This window comes from Lathyrus oleraceus, chromosome 4, assembly GCF_024323335.1.
Source record: "Lathyrus oleraceus cultivar Zhongwan6 chromosome 4, CAAS_Psat_ZW6_1.0, whole genome shotgun sequence".
Classification (NCBI taxonomy): Eukaryota; Viridiplantae; Streptophyta; class Magnoliopsida; order Fabales; family Fabaceae; genus Lathyrus; species Lathyrus oleraceus.
This window is the reverse complement of record NC_066582.1, coordinates 23523588-23545622: the sequence shown is the minus strand read 5'-3', so window position 1 is coordinate 23545622 and position 22035 is coordinate 23523588. Positions and strand designations below refer to the sequence as shown.

Sequence of the window (22035 nt, the reverse complement as noted above, 5' to 3'; positions counted from 1 at the left end):
GTTAAGAGGTGCATAAGCGAACAAGTTTATATTCCTCTTTAATAGGGCAATCAACTTCTCCTCCTCCTCAGACTCAAATAGGGAGGTGCCTAGTTTGTTGATTTGATGATCCAAAAGGTTGATTTGGACCTTTTTTAGATCCTTTGTATGGGCGAGCCTTTCATTCTCTGCCCCTACTCTAGGATTTGAGCTTGCAACATCTACCACTTGTGCACCTAGCTGAAGAACAGAGTCTGCGGAGATATGCTCCCTCCTTATACCCAAGCTATTTTGATAACACTCTTGGGAAACCTACTAGTCCCCTTGAACCACTCATACTCGCCCATCATGTAAAGGATATCAAGAGTGGACAAAATAACCCCCAATAAGTTAAGGGTGGGCCGCACCATGATGGTGTTTTATAGGGGCAAAACATCTACTATAAGATATTTTAATTTAATTTTTTTCATGCTTGCATCAGAGACAAATGCTGTTTCAAGATTTATATGACCTCTCACTTATACATGTTCACCTAACAGACCAACCAGAGAACCTTAGAATGTTGAATGTCGTTCGGGTTAAGTGGGAGCCCCTAGAAGGTGCTTTAAATTGATACACTTGTTGAACTTCCAGAGTCAATTAATACTCGCTTTATATCCCAATCATCATATTGCACTGTGATTCCCATGTGATCATTACTGTGAGGAGAATGCCAATGGTGTCTTTACTAGAGAAGGTAATTTTGGATTCTGGATTAATCTCCAGGGTTTCTATGATGTCATCGGGTATAATATTTGTCGTCAAAACTTGCATGACATATTTTCTCTGAGAGGAACTAGACTCTCATTCGCTACTGAAACCTCCGAAAATGGTGTTGACAACGATCTCAGAAATTTATTGTTACATCCTCTAGGGAAGATGATAGAAAAGAATAGTGGATAATGATGAGTGTGGATAAGGTCAATTTTATTGGGGACCCACGATGAGCACCAATTGTACTTTCTAAAGTTACAATCCCATGCAGCGTAGGACTCTCAAAGGTTTTTAGGGTTGTTAGGATTTTAGAGTAAGCTCATGCAAGGATGGTGAAAAGCCTTGTATGTGGTGTTTTGCGTAATAAATTGAGTTCCTTCTCAACCTTTATGTTGAGGTATTTATAAGAAATCCTTGGCCTAGACCTTTGGCTTCAAAAGAGTGATAGTCATTCTCAAGAGCTTGAGAAGTGGGAAATAAATTATCCTATTATTATGGGGAATATGACTTCCCTTTTTGACTCCCTCTCCCATACCATTGTTGACCATACACATCACATCCCATGTTCTCACAAACAAGCGAGTAATCCAGAAAATAAGTGAGATAATTAAGATATCGTGCATCCCATTAAATGGGCGACTAGGGAGTCTCTCGAAATAGTGATATGCTACATCACTATCTTGAGAGAGTTCTGGCACCCCTCTTGTAGGAGCCTTTTCACTTATACCAATATAAAATTCATGATTCAAATCATGAATACATAACTGTCCAAAAACCCCAATTTTCATGTTTTAAACCTTAAATTATGGTCGTTAATGATCCCCTAAGTTATTAGAATAATTTGTTAGGGCAAACACCATTAGGATATGGCTATAAACAGGTAGTATATGCTTGTGAATTGGTTAATTCCTAAGAAATTACTCATGCAAGAATGTGATTCAAAGATAAAGTATAACTTGCACGATAACATAGACATTAGGAAGATCTATGTGGTTAGCGGATCTCATAATTGTCTATGTAATTAGGACATGTAACAAGAAGCTTAATAAATATTAAAACTCTTTATTAAAAGTGTTAATTACACTAAGGTTTTCTTGGATTAATCTTAAACTTGATAGTGTGATGACATCATTATAGTGTGTGAATTCATGAAATGATAACTTCATGGGAACCTTTTACGGAAGTGACTAACTTTTGTACAAAGTATAGGTCTGTGTCATAATGCATAATGTCAGATGATTCACTTGGATAAACACATAATTCATGATCTGTGTGAGTATTACATGAATTATGCGGTTTCCACGACACCTCACTCGACTAACACTTGCAGAGAGATTATTGGTTTCATAGTGTATACATTTCCAGATGATACCCTTGGATAGTGTTCTCAATATCTTTGTATGCGCAAGTATACACAAGCAAAGTGGTAGCAAATGTTTAAAAGTAAGAGTATCAATCACACATAGATCGTATTAAGTTAAGTTGATTTTCAAGTCAAAAGTTGATTTAACTCGTCATGCCTTTCTGCTTGGGTTGATGTTGTGCTTGTTCGAGGTTTAAAGTATTACCCTACCTTGAATCCTCCTCTTTGGTTGGTCCATTTGAATCCAAAATCTGGCCTAGAGGAAGAGTTGGAAAGGTATTCTTTGATAGTTCTTTCTTACTCTGGATTATTTCTTGAATTACACCCTTGTTATCTGCAAAATAGAGTGAATACAAAGGTTGAAGAAAGTATTAAGCAACAATGAAGACATATATAAAAGTTAACTCCACCTCCTCACCAAATATCTCCCTCCTTTATTTTTTGCATACCTCATCCACCAGCATCTGTGTTTTAATGTACTAATTTTTCTATTGAGACACTGGTGCATCTTAAAAAATGACCACTTCTATAAAACCTATGTTCTCCTAAAAAGAAATGAGATCGACCCTCAAGCCTTCTTCTTTTGGTGTCAATTCCTCTATAGGGAATACATGCTTAATTGAAGTCTCTAAGAAATTATTATGATTTTGATACTCCGGGAATAAATCCTTCCATCTAAGTGACTTCGAATCATAGGGAGAGACGTGAATAATCATTTTAAGAGTTTAAAAACATTTTAAAACCGTTTGAGAAACTTGCAGCAGAAAGTAAATATGCAAAAAGTGAAAAACTATGGGATAGAGAAATATCACCAGGAATTATAGAGGTTTGATCAAAAATATAAGATCTAATCCTCTCCCCAATATATGTTCTTGAGAGTAACCAATAAATCTTAAGAGCTTCTAGTAGGTTTAACTCTCGAGCCCCTTATATAAGGAAAATGAAGTTTTTGGCTAACTTCCAACCAAACAGTGAACAATTGAGAGAAACGGTTAGTCTTCCTCCCTAATAGTAACTTTAAGCGGTTAGTACCCAAACTAAACCGAGATTTTACACGAACTTATCTCGAACTAAGGTGGGATTTTAAACCATACTGAAGTCATGAACCAAACCGGGGTTTTGAACATGATGACCATGAACCACTAAGATTTTATGTCAGATTTATCTTGAACCGAAGCAAGCTTTTAACCAGGCTAAGCTTACAAATAGGACATGATTTTTTACCAGGATAACCACGAACCAATGTTGATAATTTATGTCAAGATGATCTCGAACCAAAGTAAGATTTTGATTGTCCTTAGCATACGAACTTTAACGATAACTTAGATTCTAAATCCTCAAACTAAAATTATTTACAGGTTCATCTTCTAACCCAAACAATCAATCCCTTATGGAAAAATATCCAACCAAGAGAAAATAATCCTTGGTGAATTTAGAACCAAACAAAGGACAGGCCAACCTCACAATGAGCGTTTTACAACCTTAATACCTTAAGAAAAACATAGGTTATCCCCAACACGCCCCTCTTCATCCATCTTCTCGTCATTGTCAACAAACAAACAATCATGTCCATGAGTTCTAAAGTATGCACAAGATTCAAATTACTGCCTAACATTGTCGTTGTTAGGTTCTTGACCATTCAGAGTCCTAAAGGATTTAACATATACATGAGTCCTCAAGTCACCCTGGTAATCCTCAACCATATCCAGGTTCACCATGGGTACTTCGGGGAAAGTGAAATCGTAGAAAACTTCCCTAAGGTTAAGCCTAAATGGGTTAGTACCTCCTCATGTTCTTGTCCATTCAGAGTCCTAAAAACTTTAACATATACGTAAGTCCTCAAGTCACCTCCCTAATCCTCAACCATTTTAGGGTTCACCATGGGTACTTCATAGAAAGTTAAATCATGGCCAACTTCCTAATGGTCAAGCATAAATGGGTAGCCTCCACCCAATTATGTGGACAAAATCTAGAGCATTATTAAGTATGAAGGATGATTAGGTGGAACATCATTAAAGAGATGAACACCTAACCCATGAAATTTAATAAAAAGATTCTCTACATCAGACGTCAGGTTAGACGAAGGTGGTTTTAATTGCCTATCATATATAAGTTCTGTCACACGCTATTGTTGAAACAATTTTCAGTGGGTAAGTATTTTATATCATATCCACATGGATTAGTGTGATATCACTTCCGTTCTATAGTTAACAATGTTTTAAGTAAGGGTTTCAAAGGGTTTTCGATTGTGAGAAGTAACATTCACTAAAGTTTGTAACAATGGTAAAAGATTCGGACTTTAATGGTTTAAAACCCATGTCAAGATTAAAGTTCATTAACCTATTTCATATGTATTTGATTAATCTAGCATGTGAACTTCATTAATAATCAATATAATCACGTATCACTCATCAACATCGCTTATGTCTAACCGGTGTTGCGATTTTTTACCATATTGTTTTATCAATAATCTCTCATTAACCAATAAAATAACATTAAAACGTTAGACAAGTGAATATCAAACTCCAAATCTATGTCTAGACTTTGGTCTTTGATAGATGAAAACTTAAGTCAAGACTTGAAAGATATTTCTCAATAATGATTCAAACCACAAATATATATATAAAAGAAAGATAATCATCTATATTGATCATTAACTAGTTCACATACAAAGGACCAAAAGAAATACATATTATTTATATTAGTTACATCTAAGCTTGAGAAAAGAAGGTTTAACTACACATCATGGTAGCTTTCTTCATAAGAGAGATGAAGAGATTCACAAGCATCAATGTTGAAAAGTCGAAGATTGATGCTCCAATGAATTGATTATGAGTTCCTTTGATGTTTTTGGTGTATTTTGCTCTCAAAATGGGTATTGTCACCTAAAAGTATGAAGTAGAAAAGTATATATACTTGGATGAAAACGTAGACCGCGCTAAGCCCCATCAGAGCGCACTTAGCGTGGCTACAAGACAAAAAGGACCAAACCGCCACAAACCACACGACCTCCTGCCTAACCACCTTAAAGTGCACTTTAACTGCACTGAGCATGAAACCTCTTGCCTTGCCACTTTTAAGCATGCTTTGACCGCATTGAGCCCAAGTTCTATTTCTTGATTTCCAACAAAAATGCATCTTAAAGCCTTTTATTTTTCCTTTTAAATACCCAGTGCTTCAACTATGCAAGGAAACCTACAAAATGAAATGAATATGATCAAACTCTATGATATTTACACGATAAAACAAAAAAACCAATTATCCACACTAAAGTTAAGGTTTTTCCATGAAATTCCAATTAAACCAAGTTAAAAGGGCCACAAAATACTCCTGATTATACACACAATTTATCCCTTATCAACTCTCCCCAACTTAAAACTTTGTTTGTCCTCAAACAAGAGTCTCAAAAACCTAAGAAAACAAGCAACGTCCAAAAATTCCAAGTTCAACAAGATTTGAGAAAAGAAAACAAATGCAAGGTTCAAATTCAAAAAGTACAATCAAAGCGATGCTTACAACTATACTACAACGACACCATGACCATGAAACAAGTTCTATCCATAAAAGACATGTCAAAAATTCTTAAACAATCACAAGTTCAAATATGAATCACACCTAACACGCATCTTCAATTTACGATGAAGAACAAAAACGAGGGACTTGACTCACACGCAACAATCTTGCTAACATCTAGGTCAACTTATACATTCATATAAACAATTCAAATTGAAAGAATAAAGCACGAATCAAAAAGGACTTCAAGGGTTGTAATGTGTCTTGGCTAACAAAGAAGGGTCACTTCTCAAGGTAATTGAAACAAAGTTTCCTAAACCTATGAGAGCATTCACTTCTCAATTTCTTAAACATTCACAACTTTATTTACACTTTTCTTTGCTCATGGTTACACCCTTTAATACAATTTTATTAGCACACAAATATTTGCCACTTTTTCTGTCCAAGGCTTTTCTTTTTTTCTTTCCAAGTCTTTTCTTTTTTTCTTTTCTTTTTCACATTTTTATTTCTTTTTCAACCTCTTTCTTTTGCAACCTCTTATCAACCTACTTTTTTCTGCCCAACTTGAATACAATCGACAATGTAACAAGAATGCTCCCAAACTTTCTTAGGAAAGAGATAAAATTCCAACCACAATTTATGGTTGATGGTACAAGTGTTTAGAAACAAATTCAGAATCCATTCAAAAATCCATGATGAACTGATTATGTATGCATAAGTTTCACAGTTCAACACCAATATGGATCCTAACAATAAGTTCAAAGTGGTTAACAAATTCTCGCTCACTCACAAGGTAGGTTACTATTGGTCAAGTGGTTGTGCTGAAAATCAATTATTTTCCTTGATGATTTTCATGCTTTACACAATTCAACACAAATGCAAGATTAAACATAAGAAAATCGGGCTAAAACAACCATTATTGGTCTCCTGTGCATATAGTATAATAGAAGGTCTCCTCACAATTAGGCTATGAACTAAAGTGATTTAAAAAATGAACAAGAATGGCAAAAGAATGAATTACCTGTTATTTGCACAAATTACAAGTTTCATATTCATGCTATATTTTAGAAAGCAAGTACATTGCCTTTGTACATCCTTCCAAGCACTATCATTACCATTACATTTGCATGCATCACTATCAATCATGGAAACAACAATCTTGTTTCTTCAAGTCAATCAAACTTGGAACAAACAAAAAAATTTAAAAACTCCAATGACTTGAATTTAAACTAAACTACATAATAATCATAATAATGATAATAATAATAATAATAATAATAATAATAATAACTACACAAATTAAACTAGCAACTTAATTGACTAAAACCAAAAACTACCACAAAAATTACGGTGTCCAAAAAGTCAATGTGACATGTAATGCCACCAAAGTACTACAAATTCTCATCCATAAAAGGACGGACCAAAATCAGTCTAGGCGGTAAAAATAAAACATAAAACAAAAGGATTATTCATCATCAGTCACTCATGATTTCCCCTTCTTCACTTTCTTCTTCAAATGTTTCCCCACTAGTCTCCACTTCAACACCAATTACTCCCTCCAAATGAAATGGCATGCCCTCAAGCCAGTTAGCATGAGCCTGGAATTCATCTCAAGTACCAAGACTATGATCAACATGAGGCTCCATGATTTGCAACTGCAGCTGATGCATGGAATCATGCATAAACGATGAAAGCTATTTGGTTGGCTTAAAGCATGTCCCATGTGTAGGAACAAGCAGCTCTTTCATCAAAAACATGTTGCTAAGCATGAGGGGTCTGTGCATTTCTAACAAGTGTTTGCCATGGCACACAATGCCTCTCTATGTACATATCATTTACTTCACCATCAATTGTTTCATGAACCACAGATGAAAGTGAAACACGAGCCTTCTGGCATAATCCCATAATCAGACCTGTAAAAGGTAATGTGGAAGGAGTTATGTTACCCAAATGATGACCACTTGAAGAGATAATTTTCATCTCATTCTAAATTATCCTTGCCACATCAACCTACCTCCCATCAATAATGTAATATAACAAACAAGCAGTATCCATGGGAATAGAGGAAGTATGACTCCCGAGCCTTATGTTTTAAAGGATCAGAGTCATTAATACCTGAGCAACGGTGTTAAGATACCACCTGTTGAATTTCGTAGGACACCCCGAAACATTAGTAACACAAGTCCTACCCGGGAGCACCAAAGCATCCTTAACCAACTCAAAATTCCAATCTCCTCGGGCAAGCCTCTTTGCATACTGTCACATCACATCATTTGGCAAGATGAGAGTGTTGCCTAGATATTCGTTGATTACATCCCTAGAAAAATAAACTTGCCTTCTTCTCACCATGGTCGTGAATGAGTAAGGCATACCTTCAATGGGAAGCTCGACGGTTTCGTGGCGACTTCAAGGACCCTCAGAGGAATTGTTGTTGTCAACTGATCAATCTCACTACCAAAGTATATTTTCAACCTTTGACCATTCACTGTCCAACTTTCTTTCGAAACAGGATCTTCCAACACAATTGCTCTGTAATGCTTCACCTCTTTGATTTGGAAAGGACCCAACCATTTGGACTTTAATTTACCTGGAAACAACTTCAATCTTGAATTGAATAATAGTACCATCTTCTCGTGTTTGAAGTTTTTCTTGACAATTTTTTTGTCATAATACCTCTGAACTTTATGCTTGTAGAGCTTATTGGAATCATAGGCTTGAAGCCTCAGTTCATCAATTTCATGCAACTGTAACTTCCTCTTTTCTCTGGATAACTTGGGATCAAAGTTTAAGAACTTCAATGCCCAGAATGCCTTATGCTCTAATTCCACCGGAAGATGATAAGCTTTTCCATAAGCCATCTGAAAAGGGGTAAGGCCAATTGGAGCTTTGTAAGTGGTACGATACGCCCATAAAGCTTCACCAAGCTTGAGAGACCAATTCTTTCTTGAAGCATACATTATTTTCTCCAGGATTTTTTTTTATTTCTCTATTGGACACCTCATCTTGTCCATTTGATTGCGGATCGTATGGTGATGCAACTTTGTGTTTAACACCATAGTGCTCCAAGGTTTTCTCTAACAGTGAATTGCAAAAGTGTGAACCTCCATCACTAATCAACATTCTCAGAGTACCAAAACTGGTAAAAATATTTTTCTTTAGCAACTTGATCACCGTTTTTCCATCGGCCTTTTGTGAAGCAATTTCTTCAACCCACTTGGAAACGTAATCGACCGCCACTAAAATGTACTCATATGAGAAGGACGCTGGAAATGGACCAACAAAATCAATACCTCAACAATCAAAACTTCCACCTCCAACATGCTTTATAAAGGAATTTTATTTTGTTTTCTTATTCCTCCGACCCTTTGACAACTATCACAATTATGAGCATGCATATGTGCATCTTTGAACAAGGAAGGCCAATAAAAGCACAAATGAATAACTTTTGTTGTCATCCTTAGACTATTATAAGGACCATCTTAAGGTGAATTGTGATAGTGCCATATAATACTTCTAACCTCCTCTTTTGTAACACACCTTCTCATAAGATTATCAGCTCCAATCTTGAACAAGTAAGGCTCATCCCAAACATAGTATTTTGCATCAGAAAGGAATTTCTTTTTCTGGCCCCAAGTCAAATCCTCAAGTATCATCCTAGTTGCTTTGTGATTTTCTAGATCGGAAAACCACAGTTTTTCCTATACCATGAGTAATTTTTTATCTGGAAACTCCTCTATAACCTCATTTTCCTGCTTGGTCACCTCAACATTCACCAACCTATGTAAATGATCAGCCATCAAATTCTAAGAACCCTTTTTGTCACGAATTTCTAGATCAAATTCTTGCAACAAAAGAATACATCTAATAAGCATCTACTTTGAGTCAAGTTTGGTGAGAAGGTATTTTATCGTTGCATGGTATGTATAAACAATAATCTTTGAACCAATGAGATAAGACCTAAATTTCTCCAATGCATACACTATAGCAAGCAAATCTTTTTATGTGGTAGCATAATTAATTTGATCTTCATTCAAAACCTTTTTCGCATAATGTATAACATGAAAATGTATTGTCTTTCTTTGACCAAGAATTGCACCAATCGTATAATCAATCGCATCACACATTATTTCAAAATCAAGTTTCCAATCAGGAGCAATGATTATGGGTGCAATTATCAGTTTTTAGTTTAAGTCCTCAAAAGAAATTAAACAAGCATTATCAAAATTAAAAAACTTATCTTTGTTGAGCAGATTGCTCAACGGTTTGACAATTTTTTAGAAGTCTTTGATGATTTTTAGATAGAATCATGCATGTCCCAAAAAGCTTCTGATTCCTTTGGCGTTCAATGATGGTGGAAGCTTCTCAATCACTCCAACCTTTGCTTTGTCAACTTTAATGCCTCTGGAAGAGATCTTGTGACCAAGAACTATGCCTTTAGTGACCATAAAGTTGCATTTCTCCAAATTTAAAACCAAATTGGTTTCCCCACACCGCTTCAGTATGGTGTCCAAATTCCTCAAACATAATTCAAAAGAAGGACCAAATACAGAGAAGTCATCCATGAAGACTTCAATGCATATCTCGATTAAATCATAAAAGATGGCTTGCATGCATCTTTGAAAATTTTCAAAAGTATTACACAACCCAAAAGGCATTCTTCTATAAGAAAAAACACCAAAAGGACATGTAAAAGTCGTCTTCTCATGATCTTTCGAATTGATGGTAATTTGATTGTACCCGGAATAACCATCCAAGAAATAATATAATTCTTGACCCAACAATCTTTCAATCATTTGATCCATAAATGGTAAAGGAAAATGGTATTTTCTAATGGCTCGATTGAGTCTCCGGTAATCTATACACATCCTTCATCCCATCATGTTTGTAGCGGGAAATTCATGATCATCAAGCTATTGACAAGCTAGAGATCAAATAACAAGAGTCGCCACCGCGCTTTTACTGTTTCCAAGGGAAAAGGGGAGAAGTACAAACAAAACCCAAAAGGTAAGAAGTTTTCAAATCAAAACTAATTAAAAGTCAGAGATCACAGGTAAGGGGGTTGGTTACACAAAGGGAAGGTGTTAGCACCCAAAGTGTCCTAGGTACTCCTAGGAAGCCCTTTTTGTGTGCATATGTACTTGGTATAAAGTGATATTTACAAACAAATAGAATGGGGGGATGAGAAAAGAATTCATTAATTATATTTTTATGTTTGACAAGACCTTTGGTCTTGTGCCTACGTACCAACATAAAAATGAGGGATCAAAACCTCGTAGTTCGTGATACAAATTTCAAAATGGATGCATTGCTTTTAACAAAATTTTAAGTTTGAAAGGCACAAAGGCCTAAAAATGGTTTGAATGAGTTAGTTCTTTTTGGTTTTTTGAAAGTTTAAGTCAAGTATAGTTAAGTTTATTTACAAGTTTGATTTAAGAAAAGAAGTTTGAAAATGCAATGGCATAAGGCCAAAGTTTCTATCTGTTTGCAAAAAGTGGTCAAAGTTTAGAACAAAAGAAGTTCACACAAAGAAGGTTTTGGAAAATGGAGGGAGAGATTTTGAAATTAAAGAAACAGGGAGAAGATGAAGAGACTATCCTATGTATAAAATTAAAAGTTAAGAGTTGAAAAGATCTGACCAAGTGGGTAGCAATCCAATAGACAAGAATGTCAATAGAAACCCAGATTTCCCTTGGACTTTTAGAATCAAGCAACACACAAATGCACAATTATATTATCTTGAAGAGCAAGGAACCAAATAAAGATGGCCACATCCAAGCTTATCCATTCCATGATCTTCCTCAAAATAGCCCATGTAACAGATGAATTCCACAAGTCACGGGTTCAAAATAACAGCTTCATAATGATCATGTTGTAGATGAACTTAGGGATGTCTTCAAAGATGTATCAGATGAATTTCAAATTAAGTGCACTTGATTTCTCAACAAGTTGGCATTGGCCAAGTCCTTTAGCATAGGAAGGTTGCCTAGAGTCTAAGTCCATTTGTCCAAGATCAAGCCAACAGTCCACACAAAAGTCTTTTAGGTTTTTTTTGTTGTTATTATATACATTAATGGTCAAAGACCACCCAAACAAGCAAAGTATACACAAACAAAATATATCACACAATATGGTCCAAATGGACAAAGTGAAAATTGCATTAATATAAACAATTAGAATGATATGAAATAGAGTGCTAAAAGTAAATTGCATTAAAGTAAAGGCTTGAAATTAAAAGTTAGTAGTTAATTGGTTAGAAGTTAGTATTATTTTGCTTTTTCTTTTCATTTCAAGACATTCTTTGGAGAACACTCAACCCACTTATCACAAGCATGAATCCTTGAGCCAAAACATCTTCCAAAGGAAGGAAAGAAGGCCAAGTTTCAACACAATACCATGAAAGAGGGGAGACTTACAATCTCACTAACTAGAATGCTTATGCCTTTTATGTCACAAATTTAGCGCTATGTTAAGCAATCGTAATTGGACTTATGTAGAAGTCACAATTATTTGAGGTTGGGCAATAGAATTTTGGTGTTAACGCATGTTAGAGACATAGTATAATGGACTATGCTCATGAAACATACCATACACAAAAAGAATATGCAAAAGGTGTGGCCTAATCTCATCCATACTCATGTCAATTTTTCAATCAACTAGCATTAGGACTTTGAGATGTCATAGGCCAAATGGAATGAATGAATGAAGAAGAGGAATGAGATGAAGAGGGAGTGGGATGGATCAAAACACAAATTGGTCAAAGGAGGACTTTTACCAAATTAATATCATTCATTCATTTTGGGAGATGGAATGTACATTCCATCAATCCCCTAAATCCAATGATATTAATTTGACAAAGTCAAATCAATCTTGACCAAGGCCCAACAACAAGAGTCAAACATAAACAAGTCATCACCATTGGTCAACAAATTTATTTTGCATTTATTCAAATTAAAAATACTAAAATAGTGCATTTAAATTAAATATGGTTTGTCCAATTCCTAAAATCTCATTAAAACACCAAAGAAATAGCCATGAGATTTATCATAGGTCAAACAAGGTCAAAGGACCTTGGAGAAAAAATTCCATAATTTTGGACATTTAAAAATATTTTTAAACAATTAAAAACAAATGCAAAATCAATTAATTCATGAAAAATATTAATAATGATCCAAAAAATAATTTTAATTCAGAATATGAAAGAGAAAAATATTTGAAATTTTTTGATGAAAGTCCCATATTTTTTGGATCAATATTGAATTTAATATAAATTATTGAAAATAATGCAATTAAAATGAAAATTAAAATATCAGAAAAAATGTGGACCACTTGATCTCCCTCATTAATTGAGGTGGCAGATCAAGTGGTCAGAAACACGCGTTCCATCGTGCACATGAGTTAGCGCGCCATAACATTGGTATTCAAAAGGAACGATCGTGATTAAAACAAATTACATGGATCCTGTGGCTGTGAGACATGTCAGCGCATGGCCGGAGCTGTAGCTCCGGTCTTCTTCTCCGATGGACCTCACCGGACTGGTCCACCATCAACCATCACCAAAATTAAAAACAAGGACATGATTTCAAAGTAAAAATGGCATTGAGCTCGAATCTGGCCTCAATTCACTCTAACTCCAAGTATATTAAGAGATACATGGAGTTGAAATTTGAGGTACATGAACTGAGTTGCTTCGATTTGGCCTCAAAGCAACTCAATCTTCTTGCCTACATTGGTAGGACTTCAGACAACCAAAGAATCAATGGAATTGAGCAAGAATTTGAGAGAATCGAAGAGATCAAAATTCCTGGAAAATACCTTCAATGGAGGTCTAGATTCAACTGATCTTGATCTTGCTTGTGCTTGATCTCACTCCACTTGCTTGCAGAAGAAGGATTGGATGCTTACAAGGCTGTGGATTCCTGGAGATTTGAATTTCAAAACAGTGGAAATTCAACCTCAAATTCAAATGAATTTCTCAGGTTTATCCTTTGCAAAGTGAGGGTTTGAGATGGGGGATCAAAGATGGTGCGAAGGTGTGTTCATTGATGAGCATATGAGGCTCTATTTATAGCTGAAACCATTGATATTTGCACACTTGAAATCACTTTCCAAATTTGGTCATTGATGATGCATGGGTGCATGGGCGCGTATAAGCCCATAAAGTCATTGCCATAAGTCCATAAATGAATGTTAAATAGTCTGAATTCAGCTTGGATTGCAAGGCAAGTGTGCATTTGGATTTGAAGTTTGATCCTTCCCAAGTGATGTCACCATGTTCATGTCATGTGCAGCCTGTGCATTCCTTGTCCAAAATAAATGAATTTGAGCTCTTTGGAAAGTTGAGATCAAGAGGAACAACTTTCATGTTCAACACTTTTTAATTTGGAGCTTGGAACTTGGAGAAATTTGAGGTGGAATTTGGAAATTTTTGACATCAAAATTTTTCTAAGTGTCAAGCCATATGTCTCAATATTCCACCTTGCTTAACTTTTTATATGAGCTTCAAATGAGAAATGTGTCTTCATCAAAGTTGTAGCTCTCTCAAAGACCTTAAAAATGGTCACCCATTTCATGTCATTTGGATGTGAAATGATAGAGTTATGCATTTTTGAAGTTTGGAAAAATCACTTGATCAATGGTATAGGTCAAAAGTGACCTATAATGTAACCTCATATCACATGCTCAAAAAAGTTGAATTAGCTCCCACTCCAAACATCAAAGTTGAATTAGACACACTTAATTTGATTATTCAACTTTTAAATCTTTCATCTCATAAAACTTGAGCAAGTTATGGCCTTGGGAAGTTGACTTTCAAATTAGGGTTTAGACAAAATGACCTATAATGTTTCAACATAGAAAATGATTTTCCAAGCAAAACTAGATCTAGGTCTCAACATTAAAGTTGTTTGTAATGTAATTTAGAGTAAGTTTTATCTTGTAATAATTTTCATATGGTGAAAAGCATAGGAGATAGGGTCTAGGGAGACCCAGTTTTGATCAGATGAATCCATCTGGCCAACCACCATCAACCAACTTGCTAACTTCCAATCCTCTTGAATTTCTTGGATCATGGTAGATCATATATGCATAAGATGATGAATTTTGAAGTGTCCCTTGAGAAATTTGATCAATTGGTGAGATAGCTTGTTGGAGAAGTTACTCAAGATACCCAGTCAAACTAGGGTTTCCAAGGCAAATCACCCTCAAACTATTGAAGGAAACTTGATCAATATAATATGTAGAGAACATTAGGACTCATATGATGTTCATAACCATTCTTGAATCAATTATTGGTTGTGCTCTTTGTTCATGAGGGTCTCAAACCCTAGATGTGAACTTGATGAATCAATGGAATCATGCCCTTCCTACAAAAGAATTAGACAAATGCAAAGACATATTTTTTGGTATTTTTGTTAGTAAAATGATAAAATACAAGTATGATATAATCACAAAGTGCTTGGTGATCTCTCACAAAACAAACCCAATGAAGGAGGGGTAAGGAGGATGCCAAGGTATGATCCCAATGCTAATGCTTATGATGGAATTGCATGAGGGATCTTAGGGTCAAAATTGGGGTCTTATAACGTTTCTTGTCGGAATTAACTCATTCTTTTCATTTTTAATCACTGTCATCCCTCCTTTCTTGGGTACCACTTACACGGGACTCACCAAAGCACTACCCGAAATAGGATAAATCATGTTGGACTCCAATAACTTCACTACTTATTTCCTTACCACCTCTTTCATAGTGGGATTCAAATGATGTTGTGGTTGAGCTACCGGCTTGTAATCATCTTCCATCATGATTTTATGCATACAATAAGCTGGACTTATTTCTTTCAAGTCTGAAAGTGCCCAACCCATTGCCTTTTGATTTTTCTTCAAAACTTCAATCAATTTTTGTTCTTCATTGTTGGATAATGCATTGCTAATAATCACATGTTTGTGACCACCCTCTTTAATAAACACATACTTCAAGTGTGAGGGTAGCATCTTCAATTCAAGTTTAGAGTCATCTTTCTTTGACTCATCTTGCAATTCTTCAACTTTGTCTTCAAGAGGAGGAATTTCGTCTAATGACTCAAGTTCTCTTAAGCATTCTTTAATCTTTTTTTCTTCATTTTCATTAAGAACTTTGAGTGCATCAGTAAGAGTTTTCTCAAGTGGAGTGGATAAATGGACTTGTATTTTCACATCCATAATGGCTTCATCGGTGGCATCCATCAGGAAACAATCTCCTTTATCTTGTGATTGCTTCATGGCTTCAAAGAGGTTGAAACACACGTCTTCATCTTGAACTCTAACCTTCATTAAGCCATCATCAATATCAATCATCATTCTTGCAGTTTTCATGAAAGGCTGACCTAGAATCAAAAGTGCATCATCATCTTCTTCCATGTCTATAACAACTAAATCAATAGGAAACAAGAACTTGTTCACCTTAACTAAAACATCTTCAGCTACTCCATGCAGACGAGTGATAGAGTTGTCGGCCAATTGAAATGTCATATTTGTGAATTTCATTTCAATGTTACCTAATCTTTGAACCACGGACAACATAATCAATTTTATGCTAGAACCCAAGTCAACCAATGCTTTACTAATGTATACATTTCCTATGGTGACATATAATCTAACCCTCCTAAGATCGGTTTCTTTCTGTGGAAGAGTTCTTTGAATGATAGCGCTACAGTTAGCATCGAGATTAATGGTTTCTTGATCCGTATACCTCCTTCTCTTTGTAAGAATATCCTTCATAAATTTAGTATAAGTTGGAATTTGTTCAAGAGCTTCAGAAAATGGAATATTTATCTACAAACGACTAAATATATCCAGAAACCTTGCATAATGCCTTGTATTGTCTTTCTTGGAAGGAGCATGTGGATAAGGTAAGTGTTGAACTGTAATATTTTCATCTTTTCCTTCCCCTTTTGAATTTTCTTCTTCTCTTCCTCTATCGTTTTCTTTTCTAACTCTTCTTTTTCAAGTTTCTCATTTTCAACTAATTCTTCCTCTTTATTTTTTTCAATTTCAACCTCATATTTTTCTTCTTTTATTTCTACCATAACTTCCTCATTCTCAACATCATCACCAATGTCTTCGCCAATTTCTCTACCACTACGAGTTAGAATGGACTTACAATGCTCTTTCAGATTATCTTGAGTATTTGCAGAAAATGTTCATTTTTGTTGATAAGCTAATTGCTTATAGCTAATTGACCAACTTGAGTTTCAAGATTCTTGATGCCCGCCTCATTGCTCTTTTGGTTTTCCATAGACATTTGCATGAATTGATTCAAAGTTTCCTCAATCTTAGAAGGTCTTTCTTGGGATTGAGGATTCTGATTAAAATTGTGATAAGGATTTTGTCTATTGGATGGTCCTCCTTCTTGTCTCCGTCCTTGGCCATATTGTGCATTATTTCCTCTTTGTTGATAACCAGAGTTATTTTGATACGGTGCTTGCCTTTGTTGGTATTGATTTTGATTTCCCATATAATTCACCTTTTCATTAACCGAAGGATAATAATCGGTAGGATGATCTCCATTGCACAATTCACAAGAAGTAACTTGTTGATGTTTGATAGGAAGCTCGTGCATCTCTTTGAGTTATTGTGAAAGCTTTGAGATTTGCTTTGTAAGTTCTTCCATTTGTTGAGATAACTACATGTTTTGCACCAAAATTGCATCAATTATCCCCAATTCAATAATTCCATCTTTCTTTTAAGTAGGCTCTCTATTGTGTTTCCCTTGGTGATCATTTAGTGACATTCAATCAATAATGCCTATTGCATCTTCTGCATTCTTAGACATCAAAGAACCACCCGTAGTTGCATCTTTGGTTACGGTTGAAATCCATTACGAAATATATGGATTTGAGTAAGTTCAATAAAAACCATGGTTGAGACATTTTCTTAGCATTGACTTATACCGCTCCCATGCTTCATTAAGGGATTCACATGAACCTTGAGAAAATACCGTAATTGAAGTCTTGGCCTCCATAAATCTGTTGTGTGGAAAGAATCTATCAAGAAATTTGTCCTCTAGCATATTCCAATCTGTCATTGTTTAAGTTGGTTGATCAAGATACCACTCTTTCGCTTTTTCGATCAAAGAATAAGGAAACAATCTCATGAACACTTGTTCCTCTTCAGCTTCTGGAGCACCAAGTGTATCGGCAATCTTCATAGAATTTGTTGAGAAGAGTATATGGATCTTCATCTCATGGTTTCTTGCATTTTGCACAGGTCGAACAACATGAGCATTTCTTCTTGGGCTATTGACACAAGGTCCTCTTATGTTTACTTCTTCTGCCATAGCTTCTTCACCAATAGGAGTTATTGAAGAAGTTGAAGTTCCTTCACGTTGGTTTCTTTGTTTTTCTAGTTGCCTTCTCTTTATGGTTTTGCTATTGAGATTCCGAGTTGTTCTTTCAATCTCAGGATCAAAAAGAAGTTGATCTTTCGGTAACTTTCCTCGCATAAACAGAGTTCTAAAATACTAATCACATAAATTAACAAACACGAGAGATAATTAATAGAATAGTTTATAACGGTACAAAATGCCTTAAACAATATAAATTATTGTTATGCTTGTAATATCTAAATGCTAATCCTCGACAACGACGTCATTTTGTTGAAAAAATCATGTTGGGTAAGTATTTTATATCGGCTCCCCATGAATTAGTACGATATCACCGCCGTTCTACAATTAACAATGTTTTAAGTAAGGGTTTCAAAGGGTTTTCGATCGTGAGAAGTAACATTCACTAGAGTTTGTAACAACGATAAAAGATTCGTTAACGGTTTAAAAAATATGTCAATATTAGAGTTCATTAACCTATTTCATATGTATTTGAATAATCTAGCATGTGAACTTCATTAATAATCAATATAATCACGTATCACTCATTAACATCGCTTATGTTTAACCAGTGTTGCGATTTTTTACCGTATTGTTTAATCGACAACCTCTCAGCCTATTAACCAATACAATAACATTAAAACTTGATACAAGTGAATACCAAACTCCAAATCTATGTCTAGACATTGGTCTTTGATAGATGAAAATTTAGGTCAATACTTGAAAGATATTTCTCAATAATAATTCAAACCACAAATATACATAAATGCAAAGATAATCATCTATATTGATAATTAACTAGTTCACATACAAAGGATCAAAAGAAATACATACTAGTTAGATTAATTACATCTAATCTTCACAAAAGGAAGTTTAGATACACATCATGGTAGCTTGCTTCATAAGAGATATGAAGAGATTCACAAGCATCAATGTTGAAAAGTTGAAGATTGATGCTCAAAAGAATTGATTATGAGTTCCTTTGATGTTTTTGGTGTATTTTGCTCTCAAAATAGGTATTGACCCCTAAAAATATGAAGTACAAAAGTATATATACTTAGCTGAAAAAAACAGACTGTGTTAAGCTCCATCAGAGCGCGTTTAGCGCGACTACAAGACAAAAAGGACCAAACTGCCACAAATCGCGCGAAGCGCGCGACCTCCTTCCTGACCACCTCAAAGCGCGCTTTGACCGCGCTGAGTGAGCAACCTCCTACCTTGCCACCTCTAAGCGCGCTTTGACCGCGCTGAGCCCGATTTCAATTTTTTGATTTTCAACAAAAATGCATCTTGAAGTTTTTCTTTTGCCTTTTAAGTGCTCAATGCTTCAATTATGCAAGGAAACCTGCAAAATAAAATGAATATGATCAAACTCTGCGATATTTACACGATAAAATTAAAAAATCAATTATCTACACTAAATAAAGTTAAGATTTTGCCATGAAATTTCAATTAAACCAAGTGAAAAGGACCACAAATATTCTTGACTATATACACAATTTGACTCTTATCAGCTATTTACACATATTATCTCCATCCCTCTCTCAAATTGCATCTCTTTGATTTCATTGATTTTGATATTGAGTGATAATCTTACCGGTCTACCCCACTACATTGTATTTGAAGCTCTAGTTGTTTCGTCAGAAGGACTTGTTCTCCCATCATTCCCGTAACACTTAGTAAATAAAAAATTAATATAAATTATATTAAAATTTTAAAGTTAAATAGAGTTTAATCTAATAACTTTTATTTATACTTTTAAAAAATGATAACATGTAATCCAAAAATATTTATTATAAAATCTAATACAATAATAATAATATTTTAAAAGTTGTATAGTCAATTCTTTAAAATCTAAAATATATACTTTTCAACAGAACTTTTTATTTTTTTTATTCTTTAATAAGAATGTTATGAGCATTTTGTTTGCATTACCTATATGTTTAAAATGATCAATTTGAATATAATTATCCAAAAATCCAAATAAATTAATAAAAAAAATTATAAAAATTATAAAAATCGAAATCAAATAAAAATTTATAAGAATAAAACTAAAAGTAATATATTTACTGAGACAAATTATATATTTAAAACTATTTAAAATTAAAAGTTACAATGGATTTTCATATAAATAAGTTAGATAAGGTAGTACTAGTATTTATTAAAGGGAGAATCTAGAGAAAAACAGGTTTGTTAGGTTCTTGAGTTCTGTGGGCTGTGGCAGTGTTATGAAATTCCTACTATGATATCAAATTCCTACTACCAATAACAAACCAATATTCTGCAAATTGTTAGGGAGACACACTATCGACATACATTTATCTTACAATATCGTCATCCTTACCCCACTACTTTAATGCTCAACAAAAATATCAGCAAAACATTCTCTTTTTATTTTATTTTTAATTCAATACAAAAATTACACTAAATATTTCATGTTTCTAACCCATGGTTTTTTCTAGCTCATCATGAACATACTTTCTAACCCATGGTTTTTTCTAGTTCATCATGCACATACAATCCTCTCCAAATCGGTTTCGAAACATCGGTGAATGTTAACCGTTCGGTATAGTTAATTCATACCTTAAAGATAGAGAGAAATCGAACTTGCAAAAATCTTTATGTTAATGCCTTTTACCCTTGAATACAATACAACCGTTTTTCAAATCACAGATTTTCTAATATATCTCTGTACCTATCTCTTATGGTTTTATTTAATTTTTCTGAGAATCTGCAAAATTAGTCTGAAAATGAATATTAGTACTAGCTAAGAAACCTTCCATTCAACCTCAAAATTTACATTCCCGAAATATTAATGTACAGTTGTACTTTGTTTGTGAGTACATAAAACTACACATGTTCCATAAAAAAAAACACAAGGATTTAACTAAAATTCTAAACCAATCACAGAACATGCAAACCAAGTTTTGTTTCTTAAACGTTCTGATCCGTTGATGTTGTTGTTTCTGTTGTCGTTGTTGCTGCTGTTGTTGTTCTTTCGACACTCTCTGTTCTTGGAACACGATTTTCATCACCACTTCCTTGTTTCACACTTGAATCACCATCATCGTCATCGTTATCGTTATTGGCATCATCGTTCATGTTTTCCTTTGATTTCTGGTTCTGGTCACAAGTACATGTACTAGTGTTATCCCCGAAAGACGAGGATCTACTAGTACCTACGCTTAATGAAGACATGCTTGGTGTTGCTAAGAATGTTGGCTTGGCTTGTCCCGCCATAATCACCAAGATTTTCTCCTCGTAAGGCTTCTGAGGTTTTTGATCTGTGTCGTTTGTTTCTTGTCCAGCTTCAAGGTCTCGTTCGGATTCTCCGTTGCCTTCGAGGTAACCAGAGAGTTTCCAATAAGAACATGCAAGGATTAAGAGAGCGAAAGCTATGAGGCCTAACATGGCAGCTAAACCACCGAAGAGGTAAGGGACTGGTGAATGCCATGGTGAGTGTGGTATTTGGGGGGAGGTTGGTGCTCTTTCGGTTGTGCTCATGGGTTGTCTGTATGCAGCCATTTTGGTTTTGGTTTTGGTTGGAACAGAGAGGAAACAGAGGAAGGGAAAGTTTTGTTTTTTTATTTAGGAGGAAGGTTGGGTTGTGAAGTGGGTGATGGGTTGGAAAGGTATTTATAGAGAGAGTTAAGAAATGGGGTTTCATTGTTTTTTTGGATTATGGATTTTGTGTGTGAAACAAGGTAAAGTTTTTTTTTTATTTTTTTTTTATAAATAGTTATTCAAGTATTTGAGAGTGAGTTAAATAATGATTTTGACAATGATCTTAGTAAAGTAAAGAGGTTTACGACTTGATTTCCGTCCACAACTGAGATTAAGAAAGCCGGAAACTATTTTATGTTAGAACTGATTTTTGAATCAATTTAATTGATTTAATGGATCGAATTCAATAGATCGGATATTGATGGGGAAGAAAAAATTATTCCAATTAACAAGTATCATAGGATGGATCAATAGTTCATTGGCAAGAGTTCAATTAATTTTACAACAAAATTCAATTAGCCATCATGTTTCTAATCCAAAAGGGCATTTGTGTTAAATTCTTTTA

The 22035-nt window shown here is 34.7% G+C and overlaps 1 protein-coding gene across 1 annotated transcript; it reads right to left on the bottom strand.

The window, feature by feature from the left end:
* Window positions 1-20723: 20723 nt before the first annotated feature.
* Window positions 20724-21672, bottom strand: LOC127138517 (protein GLUTAMINE DUMPER 3). Its single transcript, XM_051064984.1, has one exon. The coding sequence runs from the start codon at window positions 21489-21491 to the stop codon at window positions 20901-20903; it is 591 nt and encodes a 196-aa protein (XP_050920941.1). The 5' UTR covers window positions 21492-21672; the 3' UTR covers window positions 20724-20900.
* Between the last annotated feature and the right edge of the window lie 363 nt (window positions 21673-22035).

Bases quoted from the DNA above. Each gene is read 5' to 3' on its own strand.
- LOC127138517 (XM_051064984.1), bottom strand. From the start codon at position 21,491: ATGGCTGCATACAGACAACCCATGAGCACAACCGAAAGAGCACCAACC.